The 19,566-nt window shown below is 43.4% G+C and overlaps 1 protein-coding gene across 3 annotated transcripts in view; it reads right to left on the bottom strand.

Moving 5' to 3' along the window:
* The window catches only part of ARMC8 (armadillo repeat containing 8), a 99,036-nt gene that overhangs the window by 50,831 nt on the left and 28,639 nt on the right, over positions 1-19,566 (bottom strand). For 2 of the 3 annotated variants that reach the window (XM_056121312.1, XM_056121314.1), the window contains 8 exons: positions 15,121-15,192; positions 12,156-12,298; positions 11,770-11,867; positions 7,714-7,806; positions 4,231-4,311; positions 2,466-2,541; positions 2,273-2,363; positions 448-508 (listed from right to left, as the gene is read on the bottom strand). In XM_056121312.1, coding sequence (XP_055977287.1) covers positions 448-508; positions 2,273-2,363; positions 2,466-2,541; positions 4,231-4,311; positions 7,714-7,806; positions 11,770-11,867; positions 12,156-12,298; positions 15,121-15,192 — 715 coding nt within the window. The remainder of the gene's footprint in view (positions 1-447; positions 509-2,272; positions 2,364-2,465; positions 2,542-4,230; positions 4,312-7,713; positions 7,807-11,769; positions 11,868-12,155; positions 12,299-15,120; positions 15,193-19,566) is intronic. The other variant, XM_056121313.1, reaches the window with a different exon arrangement.

Below are 19,566 nucleotides of genomic sequence, written 5' to 3'. Positions count from 1 at the left end.
TGCTGACTCTGTATATCATTTACTTATTCTTTCCTATTTATTTTTCCTTATTAATACTAATTTCTGTCTTTTGCTTAACTTCCCTCAGAATGACAAAATATGATTTATCCGTAGAGCAAGTAAACCACGTAGCTATAAAACTCTCACAGTCTCTCATAGGTATTAAGAATCCTGCCAGGTTTAAAATGCTTTTATCATTCTAATTATTATCAAATTTAAAAAGGTGTCACAAGAATTGCTTTATTTTGACTTTTGAAACACATGTAAATCTATTCTTTTAAAACTACAATGTAACCGATGTTTTAAAAAGATAAGCATGGTGTCTTATTCAAGGCTATGACCCTTATCCTAGTGACAAATGTGTGACACACAGGTATGCCACCATGTACATCCAACACTTCCATGATTAGATAGCTTTCACAGTTCAGAAAGAATCAATCAGCTCACCTTTAATACAATACAGTTGTCATCTGTCCGAATAGCCCCAGCTCTGCACATGTAAGTTAAACTGGAATAAGATGAGAGAAAGTGTTTCCTGGTGTTTTACATCTTCAAAAGAAAAAGTATTTGCCTTAATGATGGGGGTTGGGGGAGGAAGACCAGGACTTTCATTTATCTCGAGGGAGGAAGGTTCTGATAGTCCTATGCTTCAATAGGTAAAAATGAACTTCATAAAGACAATATACTAAACACTTTTTATTATGAGATTTTCCATAAGAAGAAAATATTCATTAAAAATCAAAACATTAAAAATGTAGAGTACATTTAAGCTTCAAGGAAGTTACGAGGATATCCCAACACCAACAGCAATCACAACAAAGCGACCAAGGAATTTAAACTATACAACTTGCAGACTTGAAATCAACTATGCTGTCACCAGTAGTGGCTCTGAGAATTAGTCAAAGGCTCCACTTTATTCGACTAACAGATCTGTTCCACTGAAAGACAAATTATCTACACAACTACATTTGGCTTTAAATAAGAATAAAGTTCACTTGTACTCCTTAAGCAGGTGTTGAACGATATGCACTTCAGAAACTTAATAAATTTCCTTTTGGAATAAATCCCTTTACTAAGCTGGGGGGAAAACATCAGCACCCATATTCTGGCTTTTACGGAAAGCCAAAACAAATCAGGAAGATTATTTATGTTCAAAGGGTTGAGCTCCTGTTTCGTTTTTGTTTGGGGGCCACACCCCAGTGCTCAGGGGTTACTCCCGGCTCTGTACTCAGAAGTCATTCCTGGTGGTGCTCAGGGGATCAAACCCGGGTCGGCAGCGTGCAAGGCCAGCGCCTTGCCTGCTGTACTATTTGCTCCAGCCTCAGGGCTGAGTTCTCTGCAGCTGTTTTCTTACTGTTTGGGGGTTAGGGAGAAGTGGGAGAGGGAGCTGGGGAGCCAGGTGGAGCCTCAGCGTGCCAGGCAAGTGGCAGCCCCCAGCACTGCCCCACAGCTCTGTGTCACTGCACACGTGGGGAGCATGCTGTTTTTTAATATCAACTCCACGAGAATATTACCTTACTGACAAACAGGTAAATGCTGAGTTTGAGGTAAGGTAAGAAGCAAACAAACTGGGCCAGGCGCAAAGGCACTTGCCCTGCATGTGGCTTATGCTAGTTTGATCTGGACACCACAGGATTCCCCCAAGCATCTCCAGGAGTAGCCCCGAGCAGGCCCCAATACAACAACAGGAAAAGCAAACATAAAAGCCAAGGACCCAACTCAGGGCACCAGCATGCAAAGCACAGGCTCCTGTCCTGTGAGCTACCTCCTGGGCCCCCAAATTCCTCATCCTGGCCAAAGTATTAGTTACAGCTCCTTAAATAGTAAATTAAATTTATGTAGCACAGACCCTATGTAAGAGGTATTCAACCTACCTGTTAATATAATAATAATCAGAGAATTAACATGTGTAATTGCTCCTTATGAGACAGGAACTATGCTAATAAGAATGTTACATAACTACTTCATTAAACCGTCACGTGTCTATGATCTTTGGTCTAAGAAACCATTCTCTGAAATCATTCTTTGCTTATTAACTTTAACTCTCATTCTACACTTCTATATCTTCATAATGATAATACAGTTCCTCCTGTTTGATAGGCTACTAAGTAAACTGAGGAAATAACACATCCATTTAAGAAAAATGCGATAACCAACAACTTCATAAGATTTCAAAATCTCAGAACATGGGGAGTGGAATGAGTAAATCAGGCTGTTCAAAAATAATCTAAGATATTAATAAACCGCCTTCCCACACTGTCTTAGTTTTTACCATTTTGCTGACGTGAGCTGCATCTCGATAGGTTTATCCCTCTGTAACATCTTCACAAAAATTTGTGGTAACAACTCTCCATCAACCAAAACTAAGAACAAAACAAAACAAAATCATTAAGGAAATTCTTTAAGGTCAGAAGTTAAAGGTCAGAAATTAAATCATGTAAGTACCACTGAAAGATCCAGCCTACCATTTACCAGGGTCATCGATACCTGGGGATTTTCAAAAGCTAAAACTGAGAAGCATTTCAGTGCTTGCATTCGAACCTGCAAAAATAGACAAACAAAAACCCATGTATTTTAATTCTGCAAATACAACTTTTAATATGTTTTGAAAAAAAGTTACTATGTGTTTAATGGCATCAAGGGAATAAATAAAAAAAAAAAACCTAAATATTTGAAGAGTAAAAAGTTAAAATTGTAAAAGTCAAAATTTTGAAGTAACAGATAAAAAGTGTCAGCAGTTAGGATTGGGCTAGACAAATCTCCAATCAAATGTAAAAGACCACACTAAAATACAGTTTCGGAAAAGAAAAGAAAACGTTTAAAAAAAAAAACCACTAATCACTAATCATCATTGCCTTTCAAGTGGGAAAATTCTTATCTCCAAACAATAAACGGACCTGAAGGGAACACACACACACACACACACACACACACACACACACACACACACACACACATGAAAATACACAGCAGCAGCAGCCTGCTGATACCTGAGATGGGGTAGGGACGAGAATAAAGCAAAGAGGAGATGAAGCAAAGTTACAAGGAAAGTCTGAAAAAGACCAAGCTGATACTACTTACAATACACTTAGGAACTGGACTACTTCCCCCAAACTCAGCTACGTGTCTAGGTGATAAAGGGGGCCCAAGCTCTTGGCCACATACACGTTACACCTTGCAGGCTTTGTAAGAGAGCTGCTCTTTTTCATTGCTTCTGTTCAGCTCCGTTTGTCACCAGCTTAGCAAATCCTTACTTCCCAGCCTGAATCTATATATGTCTGTGAATGATACTCCTGAGAAGTGGCATTTGCAGGACAGGCAGCTGGGGAGGGGCGGGCCAGAACTTTCATGATGCTCCTGACATTGACAAGCAAGCCAATACTGACGGAAGTCTCATGTTCCATGGACTGCATCAATAGAGAGCAGCACAGTCACAAGAAGAAATGTGGGAAGGGTTGGGAGATCAATGACGCTAGGGGCAAAAAAAAAAGGACAGGAAAGTGGCATCCCAGAGACTGTTTCCAAAGTGTGAGTGCGGACGTGACGTCAGCCTCTGCCTGGCAGGGGCAGAGGACGCAGTTCTCACTCGAGGGGCTATTTTTTCCCTGCCTCTGGCAAGTTTGGGGCTGGCTCCACTCCCTGCTGCTCACGTTGAGCTCTGCAGCAGATGGAGCTCAGACGTCTGGGGAAGAGAAAGCCCAGAACTATGGGCTCTTCCTGCGACCAAGCTAGGGGCCGAGGGCGCAGAGCAGGACGTCCATGGTTCACAGGACATGCTGGGCCCTTGGGTGACGCACAAAGGACAGGAGCCCAGTCTCACTGTTTCTACATCACGAGGCTGCCTTCCTCTACTTACGAGATGTTTGAAAAAAGAAATTTTTTTATTAGTAGTCTGAAAACCCTTGACCTTTTCACTAGAATATGAAGTCTGTGTCACTATGGTTAAATAAAATTTGTCAAATACGAAATCTAAATGTAAGGCATCGCCGGCTTTGGCAGCGACACCTAAACAGAGGCCTGATAGTGACCACAGGGGAATGACACGGAGCCTTGGAAAGAGCATTCTCCAAGTCAAACAATACCTTGTACCAGTCTACTGATTATGAGATATTACCTTTGGTCACAGTATTGATCAAAGCAGTGGCAAAACGTGCGGAGGATTTTCTAGAACAAAACTCTAGAAACCAAAGATAAAATACAAAACTCTGGCCATAATTTTTAAGACCTTACTTTGTAAGATACTGAGGTTAGTAGGTGAGCAATATTCTGAACTGCACCATGGTTAAATAAAATTGTTTGATGATCTGGACCCTGTAAGAAAAGAGAATATAATAATAGATTAAGAAGAGCACTATTCATTGCAATAAAACACTGATTTAAGAGTAGAAAAACCATACTGAGCATAATATGGAATGCTCAGTTCATCTTTTCTGATTCGACCCCTCCGCCCCCTCCACAAAAGCAAGGCAGATACCATTTTTTTGTCAGGCAAGGGACTATCTCACCCCAGTCAGCAGAGCTAGTCTCCTCAATTCCCTCAAATAAGGAAGGGGACTCTAAAGCCACCCTGACAGGCAGGCGCCAACTAGTCCAGCACCACACCAAAGGATGCCCAGGGCTCTGACACGTCACTCTGCTCCCCTGAGACTCGGGATCATTCTTCCACCTTATACTGATATGCTCCAGTCTCAGGGAACTCTACAATGAATCCATCACCAGAGAAACCAGGCTTAACGCCTCATCTAAAGTCTGAGCCAGGGACGGGAGGAAACATTTCATCACCAAGCAGGCTGTATGTTTTTGGTTTCTGCTCCTGACAGTTCTTTTCCTAAAATCACCAATTTCTAGAGCAGGACAACAAATAAATTGGGAAAATAAAAGTATCAGATCAACTGTTTTCTATGCATCACTGTTGAAGATCTTCCGTGGCAGCCATAAAAGGTTAATGAGGGGCTTGAATTCGACACTGTCTTTTGCTCATTAACAGCCCACACATCTACTCAACTGATAAAGGACAAAGTCAAGACAATCCCAGCATTTCACATTTATCATTATCCCACAGAGATCAACACAGCACTGAAAGGCAAGTTACCTGCCTGGGAAAAACAGTTATTAGCCGACAAGAGCTCGCAAGCCACTTTCTCCAACCCACTATACTTAGGCAAGTAACAACTTATCTTGCAGAGGCACATTCTTTCTTGGCCCCAAATACCTCTTGTTTGATGAGTTTGCTGAGATTAGCATTCGTGCCTCTGAAAAATACGACATCCCAGATTCTATTTTATAAGCAATGATTCTAAAAACATTTTAGTAACAAAACTTAAAAAAATTTTTAATTGAGATCACAGTGCACCCTATAAGCTTCAGAAGTGCATCATTACAAATCAGTGTTTGTATATATATTAAATTCTCCAAAAAGATACTCTGCTTTTAATTTCTATGCATTTCCTAGTTGTGATCATTATAAATCACCTTACAATAATCCCATCATTTATCCAGGCAAATCTATAGTTTAGGTCATTCCTAACGTGCTGCTATCATAAACACTGTTGAACATTATTAAAGGTTCATCTCATTTCAGAGTTATAGGGTCTAAGGATACAATTGTGTAACATATTTATGAACAAGTATCCATTCAAATCTGTTTTTAATAATAACTGAAAAACCAACATTCTTAGGGCAGAGGCTTAAAGTATGTTCCTTGTCTTCCCTCCTCATCCCTCCACAGCATTTCCAGTCATAACCGTGAGCACAGATTTGGGGTACTTGCTGTGTGCTGGGTATTGCCCTAAAGGTTTTATTTGAATGGCCTCATTTCTGATTTATCAATTATAAAGAGCGTGAAAGGAATCCTTGGGGGATCTAAGCGGAAGAAAGGCTCTATCTGACAAGACCTGATCTGTCTTACCTAATAACAAGTAAACTAGAATAAGTGGTGCAGATAAAGCTAAATCAGCGCTGGCTCACGTGTCAGCATAGTAAGGCTTGTTTGGCAATTTGTGCCCTTGCATATTAGTTCCAACATCCCAATTGAAATACAGGCCGCATTCACAGAGCAGGGACATAGCAGGCTGACTCCTCCCTGTGAGGAGACCCAATAAATCATTCATCACCTTCAAAGCATTTTATAAAGTAAGTGCAAAGAGAGAAGTCGATTCTCTCCCACTTACTATTTTAGCACAAATGATAGAAACCTCTTTTACCTGTACAATGGCATCATATCAATCATATAAATGTCCTATGCACCAATGAGTACCTGATAATCCGACATCAGGCCCATTCTAGTCCTTTACTATTATAAATTTCATTTTAATGAATGGCTATGTGCATGTGTCAGTGTTTTCTTTTAAGAGTTGGGATACTTATGGAGTGAACCCTGAGTGCAGAGCCAGAACTAAGCCCTGAGCACTGCCGGGGTAGCCCCAAAACAAACAAACAAAACCGAGAGGGGCGGGGGAGAGAGAGAGATCATATGCCCAACTGGGGTCAGCTCTGCAAGGAAGTAATTTTCTCTCCTGTACTCTCTCTGTGGTCCATTTATTTATTTTTTTATCAAGTCTTTCTAGCCCCTCTCCAGATGAATCTGTCTAAAATAATGGCAAGAAACACCATCCATCCACTGACTGGAAAGCACTTAAGCCCTCAGTACCTTAAACTTCTCCAGATAGATCTCAGGGCTGGGCACCTAGCTCAGCGAAGTACTTCCTTTGTATATGAGATGCCCTCGGTTTGCTCTCCAGCACCACAAAATAAAGATCTCAGAAACATGAGTAACTGCTTGAGAAGTGGCAACACTTTTGAAGTCAGAACTTCAATTAATATTGCTAATCTTTTATTTATTTATTTATTTTTTGCTTCTTAAAACTGGGAAATGGTTTTAAGAATGTAATTAGCATTAAAGATGTCACAATTAAAATTTTACTCTACTATTGTCAAATTTTTTTTTAATGCTATGGTGTTTTTCAAGATCTAACTATCTCAAAACCCTTTATTGTGGTTATTCAATTATTATGGCATATGATTATTATTGGGTTAGAGGAAAGGTGAGTTGCAACAATTTTCTCTTAATACATTATTGGTTCTATATGTGGCATAAAGGTTCCTGCTCTTTGGTTTTAATAAAACTTGCTCAATGTTTTCACATCTCTCCAGCAAAAGAATGAATAATTTTAGAGGGCCAGAGTGATAGTACAGTGGCTAGGGCACTTGCTATACATATGGTCAAGCCTGGTTCCATCCCTGGCATCCCATATGGTCTCCAAGTACTGTCAGAAGTAATTCCGTAATTCAAAGTGCAGAGCTTAGAGTAAGCCCTAAATACTGCTGGGTGTGGCCAAAAACTCAAAAATATTAAAAAAAAAAAAAGAAAAAGAAGTAAAGAATGAGTGATTTAGCACTATGTTTATGTCTGTGCTTTCAGCTAAAATAGCACTGAGAATTTTCAGATGTACTAGTCTAAAAGTGTCAAGAAGTCTCTGACGAAGAATTCCAAGATATTTGGGTAATTTTAGGAACAAGGTCATTCAAACTTCTCACAATTCAACACAATAATTAGACACACCCCTAGGTCCGCTCTGGTGATTACAGGGGTCTGACTGAAAACAGCCTGCTTCTACACATACAATTATCTCTGGGGGATTACACAAGAAGACACGTCTCCTGAGAGCAACAAGTAAGCTTAGCCCGGGTGGAGCACTTCGACTCTGTTCTTACTTTACAGCAGTGTGAGAAGATCTGACAGATGTACTCCTGCGTGTAGCGGGACCTGCTAAGCAGCGCCATGAGGTGGGGGATCACCGTTGCATCCTGGAGAGGAAGGACAGAAAGGCACAACAAGGGACTTAGGCACCAGGAACACACTGAGAAAACTATTTCCAGGGGCAAGGACCAATTCTAACCTCCTTAACAACAGTCTTGTAAAGGAACACAACAAATAAAAATTAACACGCTCATCAAGACAAGGGCTAATTGCTGATTAGGAAGGATAGGAAGGAATTTCATCCCGCCCCCTTCCCCCCCCCCCCCCCCCCGTCTCTCTTCTATAAACAAGCCAACCTCACAATGAAACCAATGAAATGCTTTAAAAATCATTGCAGTAAAATAAACCTTTTCTGAAACCACAGGTAGATAAAAAATATAGACTATGATAAAGAGGTTATAAGGAAAATGGTATGTTAAAACTAAAAGCAGACGGTTCTGATCTCCAAGACGTTATGGTGTCAGTCTGCCCCGCTGACACTAGCGACAGCATCAAGGTGAGAGAATGCAGCCCCCTGATGCTGGGCCGCCAACAACCTCCCTTTTCCAGAATGCACGAGAAGCTAACAGGTGAACGTACGTTTAGCCAGAGTCACAGAATGGAAAGGACACTTCGCCAACTGTCTAGAGAACACGGTCCCGAGTCTCCAAGTAGTGCCTTTCTGGTATGAAGGGTGTACCACCAGGGCATGGTCTTTATGCAGAGATTTTGCACGGCTAGAGCAAAACCTAAGATTCTATCTTCCTAAATGAAGATTAGATTGCTCGTCCTGAAGGCCATACTCTGACAAATGACAAAAGGCAAGGAAGGAAATTCAAAAGAATTTTTAAAATTAAATTTACATCATTCACTAGGATGTACAGTACAGAACAGAGAATGCCCAAGGTAACTACAAGCTGAACGGGACAATAAAAGGCTGCTGACTCCCTACCAGTAGATTCTTGCCCCTTTGCTTATTATTGTAACACTGTTACCACTGTTAAAAACAAAACAAAACTTAGAAACCTCAAAGCAAGTCAGGTACTAAGTGCATAGGAAGAAAGAAGATACAAATATCAAGTATAGCAGATGAGATGTTTGCCTTGCACATGCCAACCAGAGTTCAATATCTGACACCACATACATTCCCTGTGGACCTGCAGAGGAGTGATTCCTTAGTACTGAGGCAGGCAACTAAGAGGTAGTGCTTTCACCGCCATCCTTTCCTCGATGCTCTCTTATTACTTGGCTTCCTTTTTTGTTCTCATTTTTTTTGGTTTTGTTTTTGGGCCACAGCTGGTGATGCTCAGAGGTTACTCTGAATCTGCACTTGGGGTAATTCCTATAAGGGCTTGGGGGACCCTCGCGCCCTACCTGCTGTGCTACCTCTCTGGCCCCAGCTTTTCTGTGATGATCATCCCTGTCCTATTTCTTCACATCTGCTTTCTGCCAACTGTGCTGCAGAATTGTTTATTGAATCTGCCCAAAGCCATCTATGGTATAAACAGACATCCAAAGCATACATCTTGCCTTCTTCCATTGGACAGCTCTGTCCTCAGCTTAGTGCCTGGGTTGCTGTAACAACTGGTCCTTAAACAATGCAACTAACAGCTGTCAGTCAATTACAATGAAATGCTGCTCTGTCATTAGCCCCTTCAACACTTTTCATGAATTCTTTGTTGTCTGAAGTATAAAGCTGAGATACTGCACCATGAAGGTCATTTCACATCCCTGGGGCTTCATTTTCCTCATGTAAAAAATACTCAGCTGTCTTAGACCAGAACTTTCAAATTCTGAGCTATGATTCCATTAACAGATCATGGAATCTGTTGAGAGTGAGGAGCAAGCATGATCAATTTATCCCCTTATTTATTGGCTGAGGATACAAGAGAAACTTCTAAAGAAAACAGATGACTAATTTCATATGTTTGTAAACATACCAACAGCAGAAGCTCTAAGAAAACAAACTTAATTACCAGGAGAATCCGCTCTAAAATGCTTTCACAAAGCCCCTCATTTAGAACTGCTGACAATAAACCAGTGGTTCTCAGAAAGTGGTCCACAAACGAGCAGCATCTGAGTTACCTGGAAATTTGTTAGAGATGCAAGGTTTCAGGTCCCAACCCCAGGCTCACTGAGTCAGAAACCCTGGAGGTGGGGTCCAGCAATCTGTTTAACAAGCCCTCCATGCAACTCCGGTGAATGCTCAAATTTGGGGACCACTGTAGTAAACAATTCACAGATTTATGAGGCATGGCTCCCTGGAGACACATGGCACAAATCCCTGAGGATAAAATTGACCGGTTTCATAATTGAGAGCCTCCCTGCTGTGTGTGACCCACATATGCCAGAGGGACATGTGTCAGACACAACAGGGAAGGACAACGTGCCATGGGACATGGCCCTTCCCCGGCTCGTCTTCGTCAGGTATCTCATGTGCTTGTATTCACCAAGTGTCCATCAAGCAAGATTCTGGGTAAAATCTTCAATTTGCATGTATCTGATATTTCAAAATGAGAAAGGACAGAAGAGAAATGGAGGGCATCACATTTAGAAACTGTTTTGCAAAGAAACTATTTCCTTCTCACACGTGTACATGCACAGGCACACAAAAACATAATGTGATAATGAAAAATGTATTTCTTACTGTGGATGTTGGGGAAAAGTTTTTGAAAAGTATCGGTAAGATAATTTTCACTGGGAGGCAGGAGAGGGCTCAGGGTTAAGCCATATGCCCTGTGTGCAGCAGACACCAGTTCCATCCCTGGCACCCCTAATCCCCAGCCACCTTGTGACACAGTCCAGGGCTCTTCCATGTAACTAGCAACCTGGCTGGAGGACAATGGCCAGAGAGTCCCCAAGCCTCCTGAGCAATGCTTTGGGGATCCCTTCCCCACAGAAAAGAAGGGGCGGGGCAGGCAGCCAGAGAGAACGCAAAGGGTTCTGCTGCATGCAGCTGAGTACCTGCTTTGCATATGGGAGGCATGACAGACCCCCCCGCAGGCACCACGTGTTTCCCCAAAGCACAGCCTGGAGCAGCCCCCAGCACAGCCAAGAATGGGCTGAAAACCAAAGTCAGTTTTTTCATTCCGAAAGTCCCATGTGGCGGGTGGAGTAGGCAGGGCTCTTGCCTCACATGTCGCCGACCTGGGTTGGATCCCCAGCATCCCATATGGTTCCCAAGCCCTGCCAGGAGTGACCCTGGAGCATAGAGCCAGGTGTAGGCCCTGAGGCCACTCGGTATATGGCCCAAACCCCCCAAGAGAGAAAAAGGAAGTCCCATGCACAGGGGTCAGGGCACACTCCTGGCATGACCCCACCCAGTTTGACCCCAGCTCCTGCATCCCAGGGGGCAGCTCGGGAGCCCCCAGGGCACTGCCTCCTGCAGAGCACAAGGCCCAGAGCAGCACCCTTTCTCAGACCCTTGCTCGGAAATACCCAGGCAGTTATAGAGCAGATGATTCCCAACAATTCCTGAGGTTTTGAAGATTCCATGAATGGCCTGGGGAGAATGCGACCGTCTCACATACCATCTCTGGCGCTACCCTGACGAAGGTGCCCCTCGCAAGCTAGTTCTGGCTCAGGAGTCCCATGGAACTAACACCTCACTCTTCCCAGATTAGACAATTCTGCCCGTGGGCCTGCTCTATTTTTTCTCGCATTCTACGCCTTTCCTAGAATGGCTCATTTCCTCTCCACTTCTCCAAATGTTATTCGTTATTCATAAGTCAGCTTCTCAACAAAGCAAACCCTGTTGAACTTTAATCTATAATAAGGGCAACCTGAGTCGCATTAAATATAGTATCAAATCATAAGGAGGTCAAAATGGGCCTAAAACAACAACAACAATAAATGCCTCCAGTTCTGAGATTAGCTTCGACTTATTTACAATGCTTCGATCATTTGGTATTTACAAATCAGTGAGAACCCAAATACTTCTGGAGACTTTTCTGTGTGCGTTCTGAGGTGCTAAGGAAGTGAGAAGGTGCTGTTAGTGACTGCAATGGAGGCCCGGGAGTGCTAAGACTCACTGTGTACAGTAGTTCCTCTGGAGTGACGGGGCTGGTGAAGATTGTCCGCAGGCAGCGGAGACAAGCTTCAATGAACTTCAGGTCTGGGGACAGCAACCCTATTAACAGAGAACAGATAGGGGGACTCATCCTTCCAACCGATACTCAAAGGACTCTAACTTGATTCTAATCTACTTGTCTAAAAATGCTTCTGGGGCCAGAGAGCTAGAACAGGGTTAGCTGCTTGTCTTGCAATGTGGCCACCTCAGCTAGAGCCCCGGGACTGTGCACAGTCCTCTGAGCACTCAAGGCATCGCCCCAGGGATAGCCAGGCAGGGCCAGCCTGGCCTCGACTGTTCCCCAGCACGCAGCCCTGCCATACGCGCGGCCTTCGCGTCCCCGTGTACCTTGCAGTAAGGCGGGGATTATGTGACAGTCCAGCAGAGACTTGACATTGTTTTCGGTTCCCATGGCCAGACTCCCCAGCACCACTGCACACTCCGTCTTCAGCTCTGTGCTTGAAGTTTCTTGCTGAAGCAAGTACAACAATCTAAAAAGAAGGAACTTGATAAACAGAAGAGACTAAAAGCCTTATAAAGTAAGCAGGCTGAATCACACACGCCAGGCCCTAAAACGTGCTGAAGAAGATGAGAGGAAACAGTCTTTTGTTTTCATCACTGACTAATTTGATAAGGGAGTTTTGAGAGCGGGGTAGGAACAAGAAGAAATTATCTTCATTCTGAACAAAAGTACCACCCTACAACTTCAAAGTTTATCAAAACTGTCCATCTGACCACTGTCCAACTGTCTCTGAAGAATGTGCCACACTTTCTGATATGCAGATCCCCAGGGCCACGTGCTAAACTGGCACCAACCAGTACAGCAGATCCTCAATGACTTTAGCACGATTATTGTGAGATATTGTAATTATCACAAGTTGACTCCTATATCTAGGATCTAATAGTTCCATTTGCCTTTGTAGCAAACTATATGAAGTAAATTTGATTGTGTCTGCGAGGGGGCAGACAGGCTGGGGTAGTAGGTAGGAAACTGAAGTCACTGGTGAAGGGAAGGGCACACTGGTGTTGGGATACGTGTTGAAGCTTTAAATGCCTGAAACATATATTCTGAACAGTATGGTAAATCACAGTTATAATAAAACATTTAAATTAAAAAAGTAAGCTAGACCACAATTTAAAAAAATCCTGAATGAGGGTCACAGAGGATAGCTCAATCAGCTGAATGGAGTGCATGTTTTGAATGCAGGAGACCCAGGTTCAGGGCCTAGCACTGCCTGGTTGCCTAAGCACCACCAGGAGTGCTGAGCCAGGAGGACCAGTAAGCACTGCCAGGTGTGGCTCACCACCCCGCCCGTCCACAGAAAGAATTCTGAATGAGAAACTACAGCAGTGTTCTTAGGACACATTCCAATAACTTACAGTGTTTGAACTGTTTTATGGGTAACTGTTGCATTCTGGATCTACTTGATTGGGCAATTAAAAATATATAAGAAACTCTTTTTAAAAGATATGCCATATATTTTAAAGCCATTATTTTAAAAATAAAACCAGGGGATATGGTGCCGCCAGCAGGTCAATCTGTACCTGTGAGGCGAGTGCATCAGCAGCCTCATGGCGCCTTCAGACTTCCAGATACCCCAAAATTGCTGCTGTGCCTTTGGCCAGACCCCAAAAACTTGGGGCAAAGTTTACCAAGAAGGTAAACAGCCAAAAGTTAGGTATGTGGGAAACACACCCACAAACCACCTCCGGCTCAGCTATATAATTGGAGGCAAGGCTTCTTTGGTTCCTGATTGAACTGCTTAATGGCCATGATCCCAGAGACTCAGAAACGAATCTCGGAACCCAGCAGCTTTAGGTAGAAATGCATCCAGTCCCTGCAGTAGGCTACCGGTGCTGGGCCAACCCAGGTGGGAATAGGTTTCGTACCTTGGCCTATTCTCCCTGGTGGCCCAGTGGCCATCATCCTTCTGAGGCCACTGGATAGTCACATTTGGGCCACCAGTGACGAGACACACAGGGCCTCACGGGATGGGGGTAGAGCCGGGCTTGTCCTCCCCACCCCAACGAGACCCCAAGTCATCGCCCACGAATGGCCTCTCTGGCTCCTGATCGAGCTGCTTAACGGCCATGATCCCAGAGACTCAGAAACAAATCTTAAAACCCAGTGGCTTTTGGCAGAAATGCGTCCGGACCCCACAGTACGTTACTGTCGCCGGGCCACCCCAGGGAGGAAAGGGTGTTGTCCCTCCGCCTGCTCCCTCTTGGCAGCTTGGTGGCCGTCATCCTCCAGAGGCCACTGGACAGTCAGGCTTGGGCCCGCAGTGACGAAACTTGTTGGGCCTCACGGGATGGGGGGGGGGGGGGGGAGGGAGCCGGGACTGTCCTCCCCAACCCAACGAGACCCCAAGTCATCGCCCACAAACGGCCTCTCTGGCTCCTCACCAAGCTGCTCAACTGCCATGATCCCAGAGACTCAGGAGCAGATCTCGAAACCCAGAGGCTTTTGGCAGAAATCCCTCCAGATTTAAGTGTTAAAATTTCGGAATTTCAAAACCACATGGCCCTACTGCAGCCACACGACATCATATGTTATTCATAACCAGCAATAGAACACAAATTGTCCATTGTTGCCTTTTCAGCAGATCTGAGTGCTGGGGTAAAATCTCAAATAATGGTGGGTCTGGTGTCGAAATAGTGAATGTGATCAAAGTAGAGAGAGAGAGTAATGTGGAAATCATCTGCCCCACAGGTAGGGGGAGGGTGTGGGATGGGGGCATACTGGGGTTTTTGGTGGTGGAGAATGGGCACTGGTGAAGGTACGGGTGTTTCATTGTATGACTGAGACTTAGACCCAAAAGCTTTGTAACTGCTCTCACGGTGATTCAATAAATAAAATTATAAAAAATAAAAAAAAAGTAAGGTGGAGTTCATGCACAATTCAATCAGCTAATCAGTGGCTGAATAAATAGCAGTACTCCTACAAAAAAAAAAAAGAAAAAAAAACAACTCTGGGGGCTGAAGAGATTGTACACAGGTAAGACACTTGCTCTGCGTGAGGCCAACCCGGGTTTGATCCCTGGCACCCCGTATGGCCATACGGTCCCCAGAGCAGCCCAGGAGGGATCCCTGAGTACAGAATCAGGAATAAATCCTGAGCACTGCTGGATGGTCTGGCCCCTACGCCCCTGCCCTCCCAGCACAAAAAGATACACTTTAAAAACATGACTGACAATACAGAAAAAATGGTGAATCTTCAATGAAGGATGGAAAGACTTCATCAGATGGAAAGATGGAAGACTTTCATCAGAAACCTCGCACCAACAGCAGAAAAGGCAGACCGCAGACGTACCTGGGAACAGCTCCTAGGACAATGAGGTTGGCTTTCTGCTTGTTGTTCCCGATGACAGCATTTTTCATGTCTCTGAGTTGAGGGAGAGAGAAACATCTGGTGAGACATCGCCTTGGATGTGCCAATGCATAAGCTAGCAACTAAGTCAGAGTACTGAGCCTTTTTCATGTGAGGTGCCAAAAAGAAAGACAAAAATAGGTGCTGAATGCCTAGAGACATTCAGAAGGCCTCTGACAGTGTCTGGAAATTTCTGGCCATAGTTTTCACAAAACACACAGAAAGCATAGTTTTGCAGTTTTAAAGACAACTGCATTTTCCAGCTTTACATCTTCACTGTAAATTCCATTACCAGCATACTTGGCATTTAAGTCATCAATAATATATACCTACCTTAGTTCACATTTGCTTTTCGAGCATTCACACTATTTCACTGTTTTATTACATAGTCACACCTAGCATTAACATCTTGAAACTCTACAAGTTATATTTTTAAATTCCTCTTTAAAAAACCAACTATTGTACTATTTTTAGACTTATAGGTGTAAGTTATATTATGGATTTAACTTCAGAATGTACAAATAAGGGAGGACAGGTCTGAGAGTGTCAAAACTACTGCTCAGTCTCAGTTCATCCATTTCCTTTAGATCCTAAAATAAGTTCAGCTCATCCACTATCAAATTCTAACTTCCCCTCTTCTACAAGGCAGAACTCTACAGAACTCGGGAACTTTTGCCAACCTTAAAACTGACAATCCTGAAAAAAGGTTCTATAGTTTGCAAACTGTGGTCTTTTAAGAAAAAGTAGAAAACAGAGAGTGTGGAAGGGGATCACGATCACGACCATCCTGTTATTCGTCGATTGCCTCGAGCAGGCTCCAGTAACGTCTCCTTCGTCCTAGCCCTGAGATTTTTTTTAAAAAGTGCCATATTCAAGGCTCTTTCAGAGTTAGGAGAATGAGACCCATCATTGTTACTGGTATTTGGCATATTGGAAAGGCCACGGGGAGTTTGCCAGACTCTGTCGTGTGGGCAGGTTACATTAGGTAGCCTGCCAGCTTGTCCAGTTTGGAAGGGGATATTGTTTTAAAAAACTGGGAGAGACAGTAAGCAAGCGGGATGCTTGGATTCCACATGTCCAAACAAGGTCCAATCCCTGGCATCCCATATGGTCCCTGAGCACCTCCAGAAGTAAGTCCTGAACACAGGAGTAACACCTGAGCATCACTGGGTAGGTGACCAAAATAAATAAAAATCAACAGACAAAGCCAAAGAGATAGGAAAGGTGGTTACAGCATTTACCTTGCATCCTGCAAACCCAGGAGTGTGTAAGGGGGACGCCCAAGTACATCCAGAGGTCACTCCCAAACACAGAACGAGGAACAGCCCCCTGAACTCTGCCCGGCATGGCTCCAAAACAAAGCAAATGGACAAAAAGGAGCTGGCTAGGACTCAAAACATAGACAGAAGCCCAGCAAAACAGTGCATAACCCTGAACTGGATCCGCAGCACCAGAGAGGCCCCAGTGCAGCTGGGCAGGAGCAGCTCTGCTATGCTGGCTCGAGACATCAGGCCCAAGCCACACAGTCGAGCAGGGCAGGAGGCCCTCGCCCATAAAACAAAAAATAAACCCAAATGCTATCAGCAAACATCCCCCTATCAACCAAATTAAGCGCCACAGAAAAACCCTGGTAATAACTGCAGTACCTTCCTCAGTGACATCAATCACTGCAGAAACACACCCCTCGGACACAGTGATGTGCTGAAGTCATTCTCCCCCGCCAATTCTGAACAGCTTTTTTACAGTTCTTGAGCTGAAACACTCTATCCACCTATTAGCTCAGTGCTGAAAGACTGAACTAATTCTCAGAGTCTAATCCCTCAGATCCTCCAAAGGCTAACAGGATTTAAAAAAAAAAAGGCAGGGTTTTGTTTGTTTTTATTTTTAATTTATGTGGATTAAACAGAATGAAACTCACTGGGATTGCTAGCGACCCCCCTTTACCATCAGTTTAGGACTCCAGCCAAATGCTGCCATCTGCCTCTGCCCTCTGGCCTCCCTTAGTGCGTTCTGCCTAAATGAACGTTTGGCAGCAATCACCCAGAGACTATTTTCTGCCAGATGCCTATGGATTCTCTATTTTAGAATTCTCAGCCTGAGTATTTCCCCAGATTTCTCCCAATTCTTCTGAAACTACAGAGAAATGGGGTGTCCCCCACACTACCTTATAACACATATTTCAAACATCTGAAATCATGCCAAATAAAATTTTTATGGGGGGAAAAAAGGAAACAGAAAACTTTTCAAAGTCAATTTTTTTAAAGTTTTCGTAACAGTTTGTGAAGACAATATGAAAGAGGCACTCGGTAGTTACTAGCAGAAGCAGATTAAAGAGAACACATTACTAAAGCAGACTAGTATCTACAAGCTATCTGTGCTCTGGTTCTGATTCGTAAAATCTATGCTACAGAAAGAAGAAAATTATAATGGCCAGCAAAGTGTTCTATTTGGCCATTATATTAAAGGGATATTACAATCCTCCCGATGAAAGCGTTAAAGCTGAAGGAGGTGACCATCACCGTCACGCAGAGCTGGTGAGGGAGGCTCCGTCTCAAGTCTGTCAGTGAGGCTGTTTATCCCCAGTGCACACACACCTGTTCCCGCTCCCCCCAACCCCCATGCCGCGGGTCCCCTCCCACCTTCCCCTGCTAACTTCACTACTGGTCAGGTCTGGCTTTAGAGATCAGTGTCCCTTCCCCAGCAAGCGTACCAAGTCAACCCCCGGTCTGAATTAGGTGTCCCTAACAGGTCCCTGTGGTCAAACTGCCCTCATCACCTTCTCCTTGTACAGACAGTACTGTTGGTGAGGTGCTCGCCTTGCACGCAGCTGCCCCATCAGATGCCTGGCACCACAGACGGTACCCTAATATTGCCCAGATTGGTCCCCAAGTATAGAGCCGGGGTAAGCCCTGCACAACACTGGGTATGACTCCCAATGAAACAAGATGAATTTTTAAAAAATATGTATTTTATAAAGTTGTTCACAGTAATTGATTACATTCAATATTTCTACACTAATCCCATCACCATTATACCTCCCCACTACCATTATTTCGATTTTTACTACCACCACCCAAGTCTGCCCCAAAGGCTGATGCTAAGTAATTTATTTTGTATTTCTTGTTATGAATAATAAAATGATCCAAAAAGGTTTCTATAGAGGAAAGTGTGTGAAAACTGTTGTATCTCATGTTGGAGCCATTAAGCCCCTGTATCACTAACATGTAAGAATTTGAGCCTTCTGTGCCTATATATATAAATAGATAATATACACACAGATATATATATATGTATGCATATTTTTTTAAATCAAGATCAGTGAGAACAAAATTTTAAAACCAATCCCTCCTCCCCCAAAAAAGGCAAGAAAATCAGCATGACCTGAAAATATCTACCTAGACAGAGAAGTTACCACCAATACATCATAAAATGGACCACACTGAAATCCATTTTTCTACGATGCAAACTCAGAACTATCATCCAAGATAGAAGCAGGACAAAACCAAGCAAGAGTTAGAAGTGGACTGAACGTTGCGTTGTTTTGTTTAATGTTCATCGAGCCTGAGAAGCACTTGTCCCAACTCACAGACACTTAAGACTCGGCTGCATTTTCCTGAAGGTGCCCCTCTCGAGTCTGTGTTCTCCCTCATCCTTTAAGCCAGGCAGTTTCCTTCATCACCCACAATGTATCAGAAAGTCAGAAAAAACTGGTAAGTGCATTTCCCTTTTACTTTATTTCAATTTTACATTTACACAAATAAAAACATTTCCAATCTTTAGTAAAATGACATCCTTTCTCAGCAGACCAGAGAAATACAGTCTTTTTACTTTTAAAAAATTATTATTTTTTGGTATAGAGGCCATACCTGGCAGGAGACCATAAGGGGTGCCAGGAATTGAACTCGGGTCAGTCATGGGCAAGGTACATGCCTTACCTGCTGTACTATCTCACCAGCCCCATGATCTTATGTCTACCATCTTGTAATGTTGGGGGACATATTCAACTTATATAATACTAAAATTCAACAATGAGCACCTTATCACTATGCCAGGCTCTATAAAGAAGTTCCGAAGGCAACACCTACCAGAATGCCTCATCTGAAGAGTTTATAGCTTCCTTGGGGAAAGAAAGATAGTACTAACAATTTATAATTTACATTATAAAGGGAATGCTTAGTGGGTCTTGAGGCAATGATAAGAACAAATGCAATCCCTAGAAAATGGCAGGATTTGGATAAGTGGATGCAAGTACAAAAAGGAAAAGCCATTTGTAGATGACACTGAAAACACATGGCATGTTTCTGGGGGCAGTACCAGAAGCAAAGATTAAGAAGTTCCCAAGCCAGGGGCTGGAGCAATAGCAGAGCGGGTAGGGCATCTGCCTTGCAC

Source organism: Sorex fumeus, unplaced genomic scaffold, assembly GCF_029834395.1.
Source record: "Sorex fumeus unplaced genomic scaffold, SorFum_2.1 ptg000044l, whole genome shotgun sequence".
Classification (NCBI taxonomy): domain Eukaryota; kingdom Metazoa; phylum Chordata; class Mammalia; order Eulipotyphla; family Soricidae; genus Sorex; species Sorex fumeus.
This window is presented reverse-complemented; position numbering and strand designations above follow the sequence as displayed.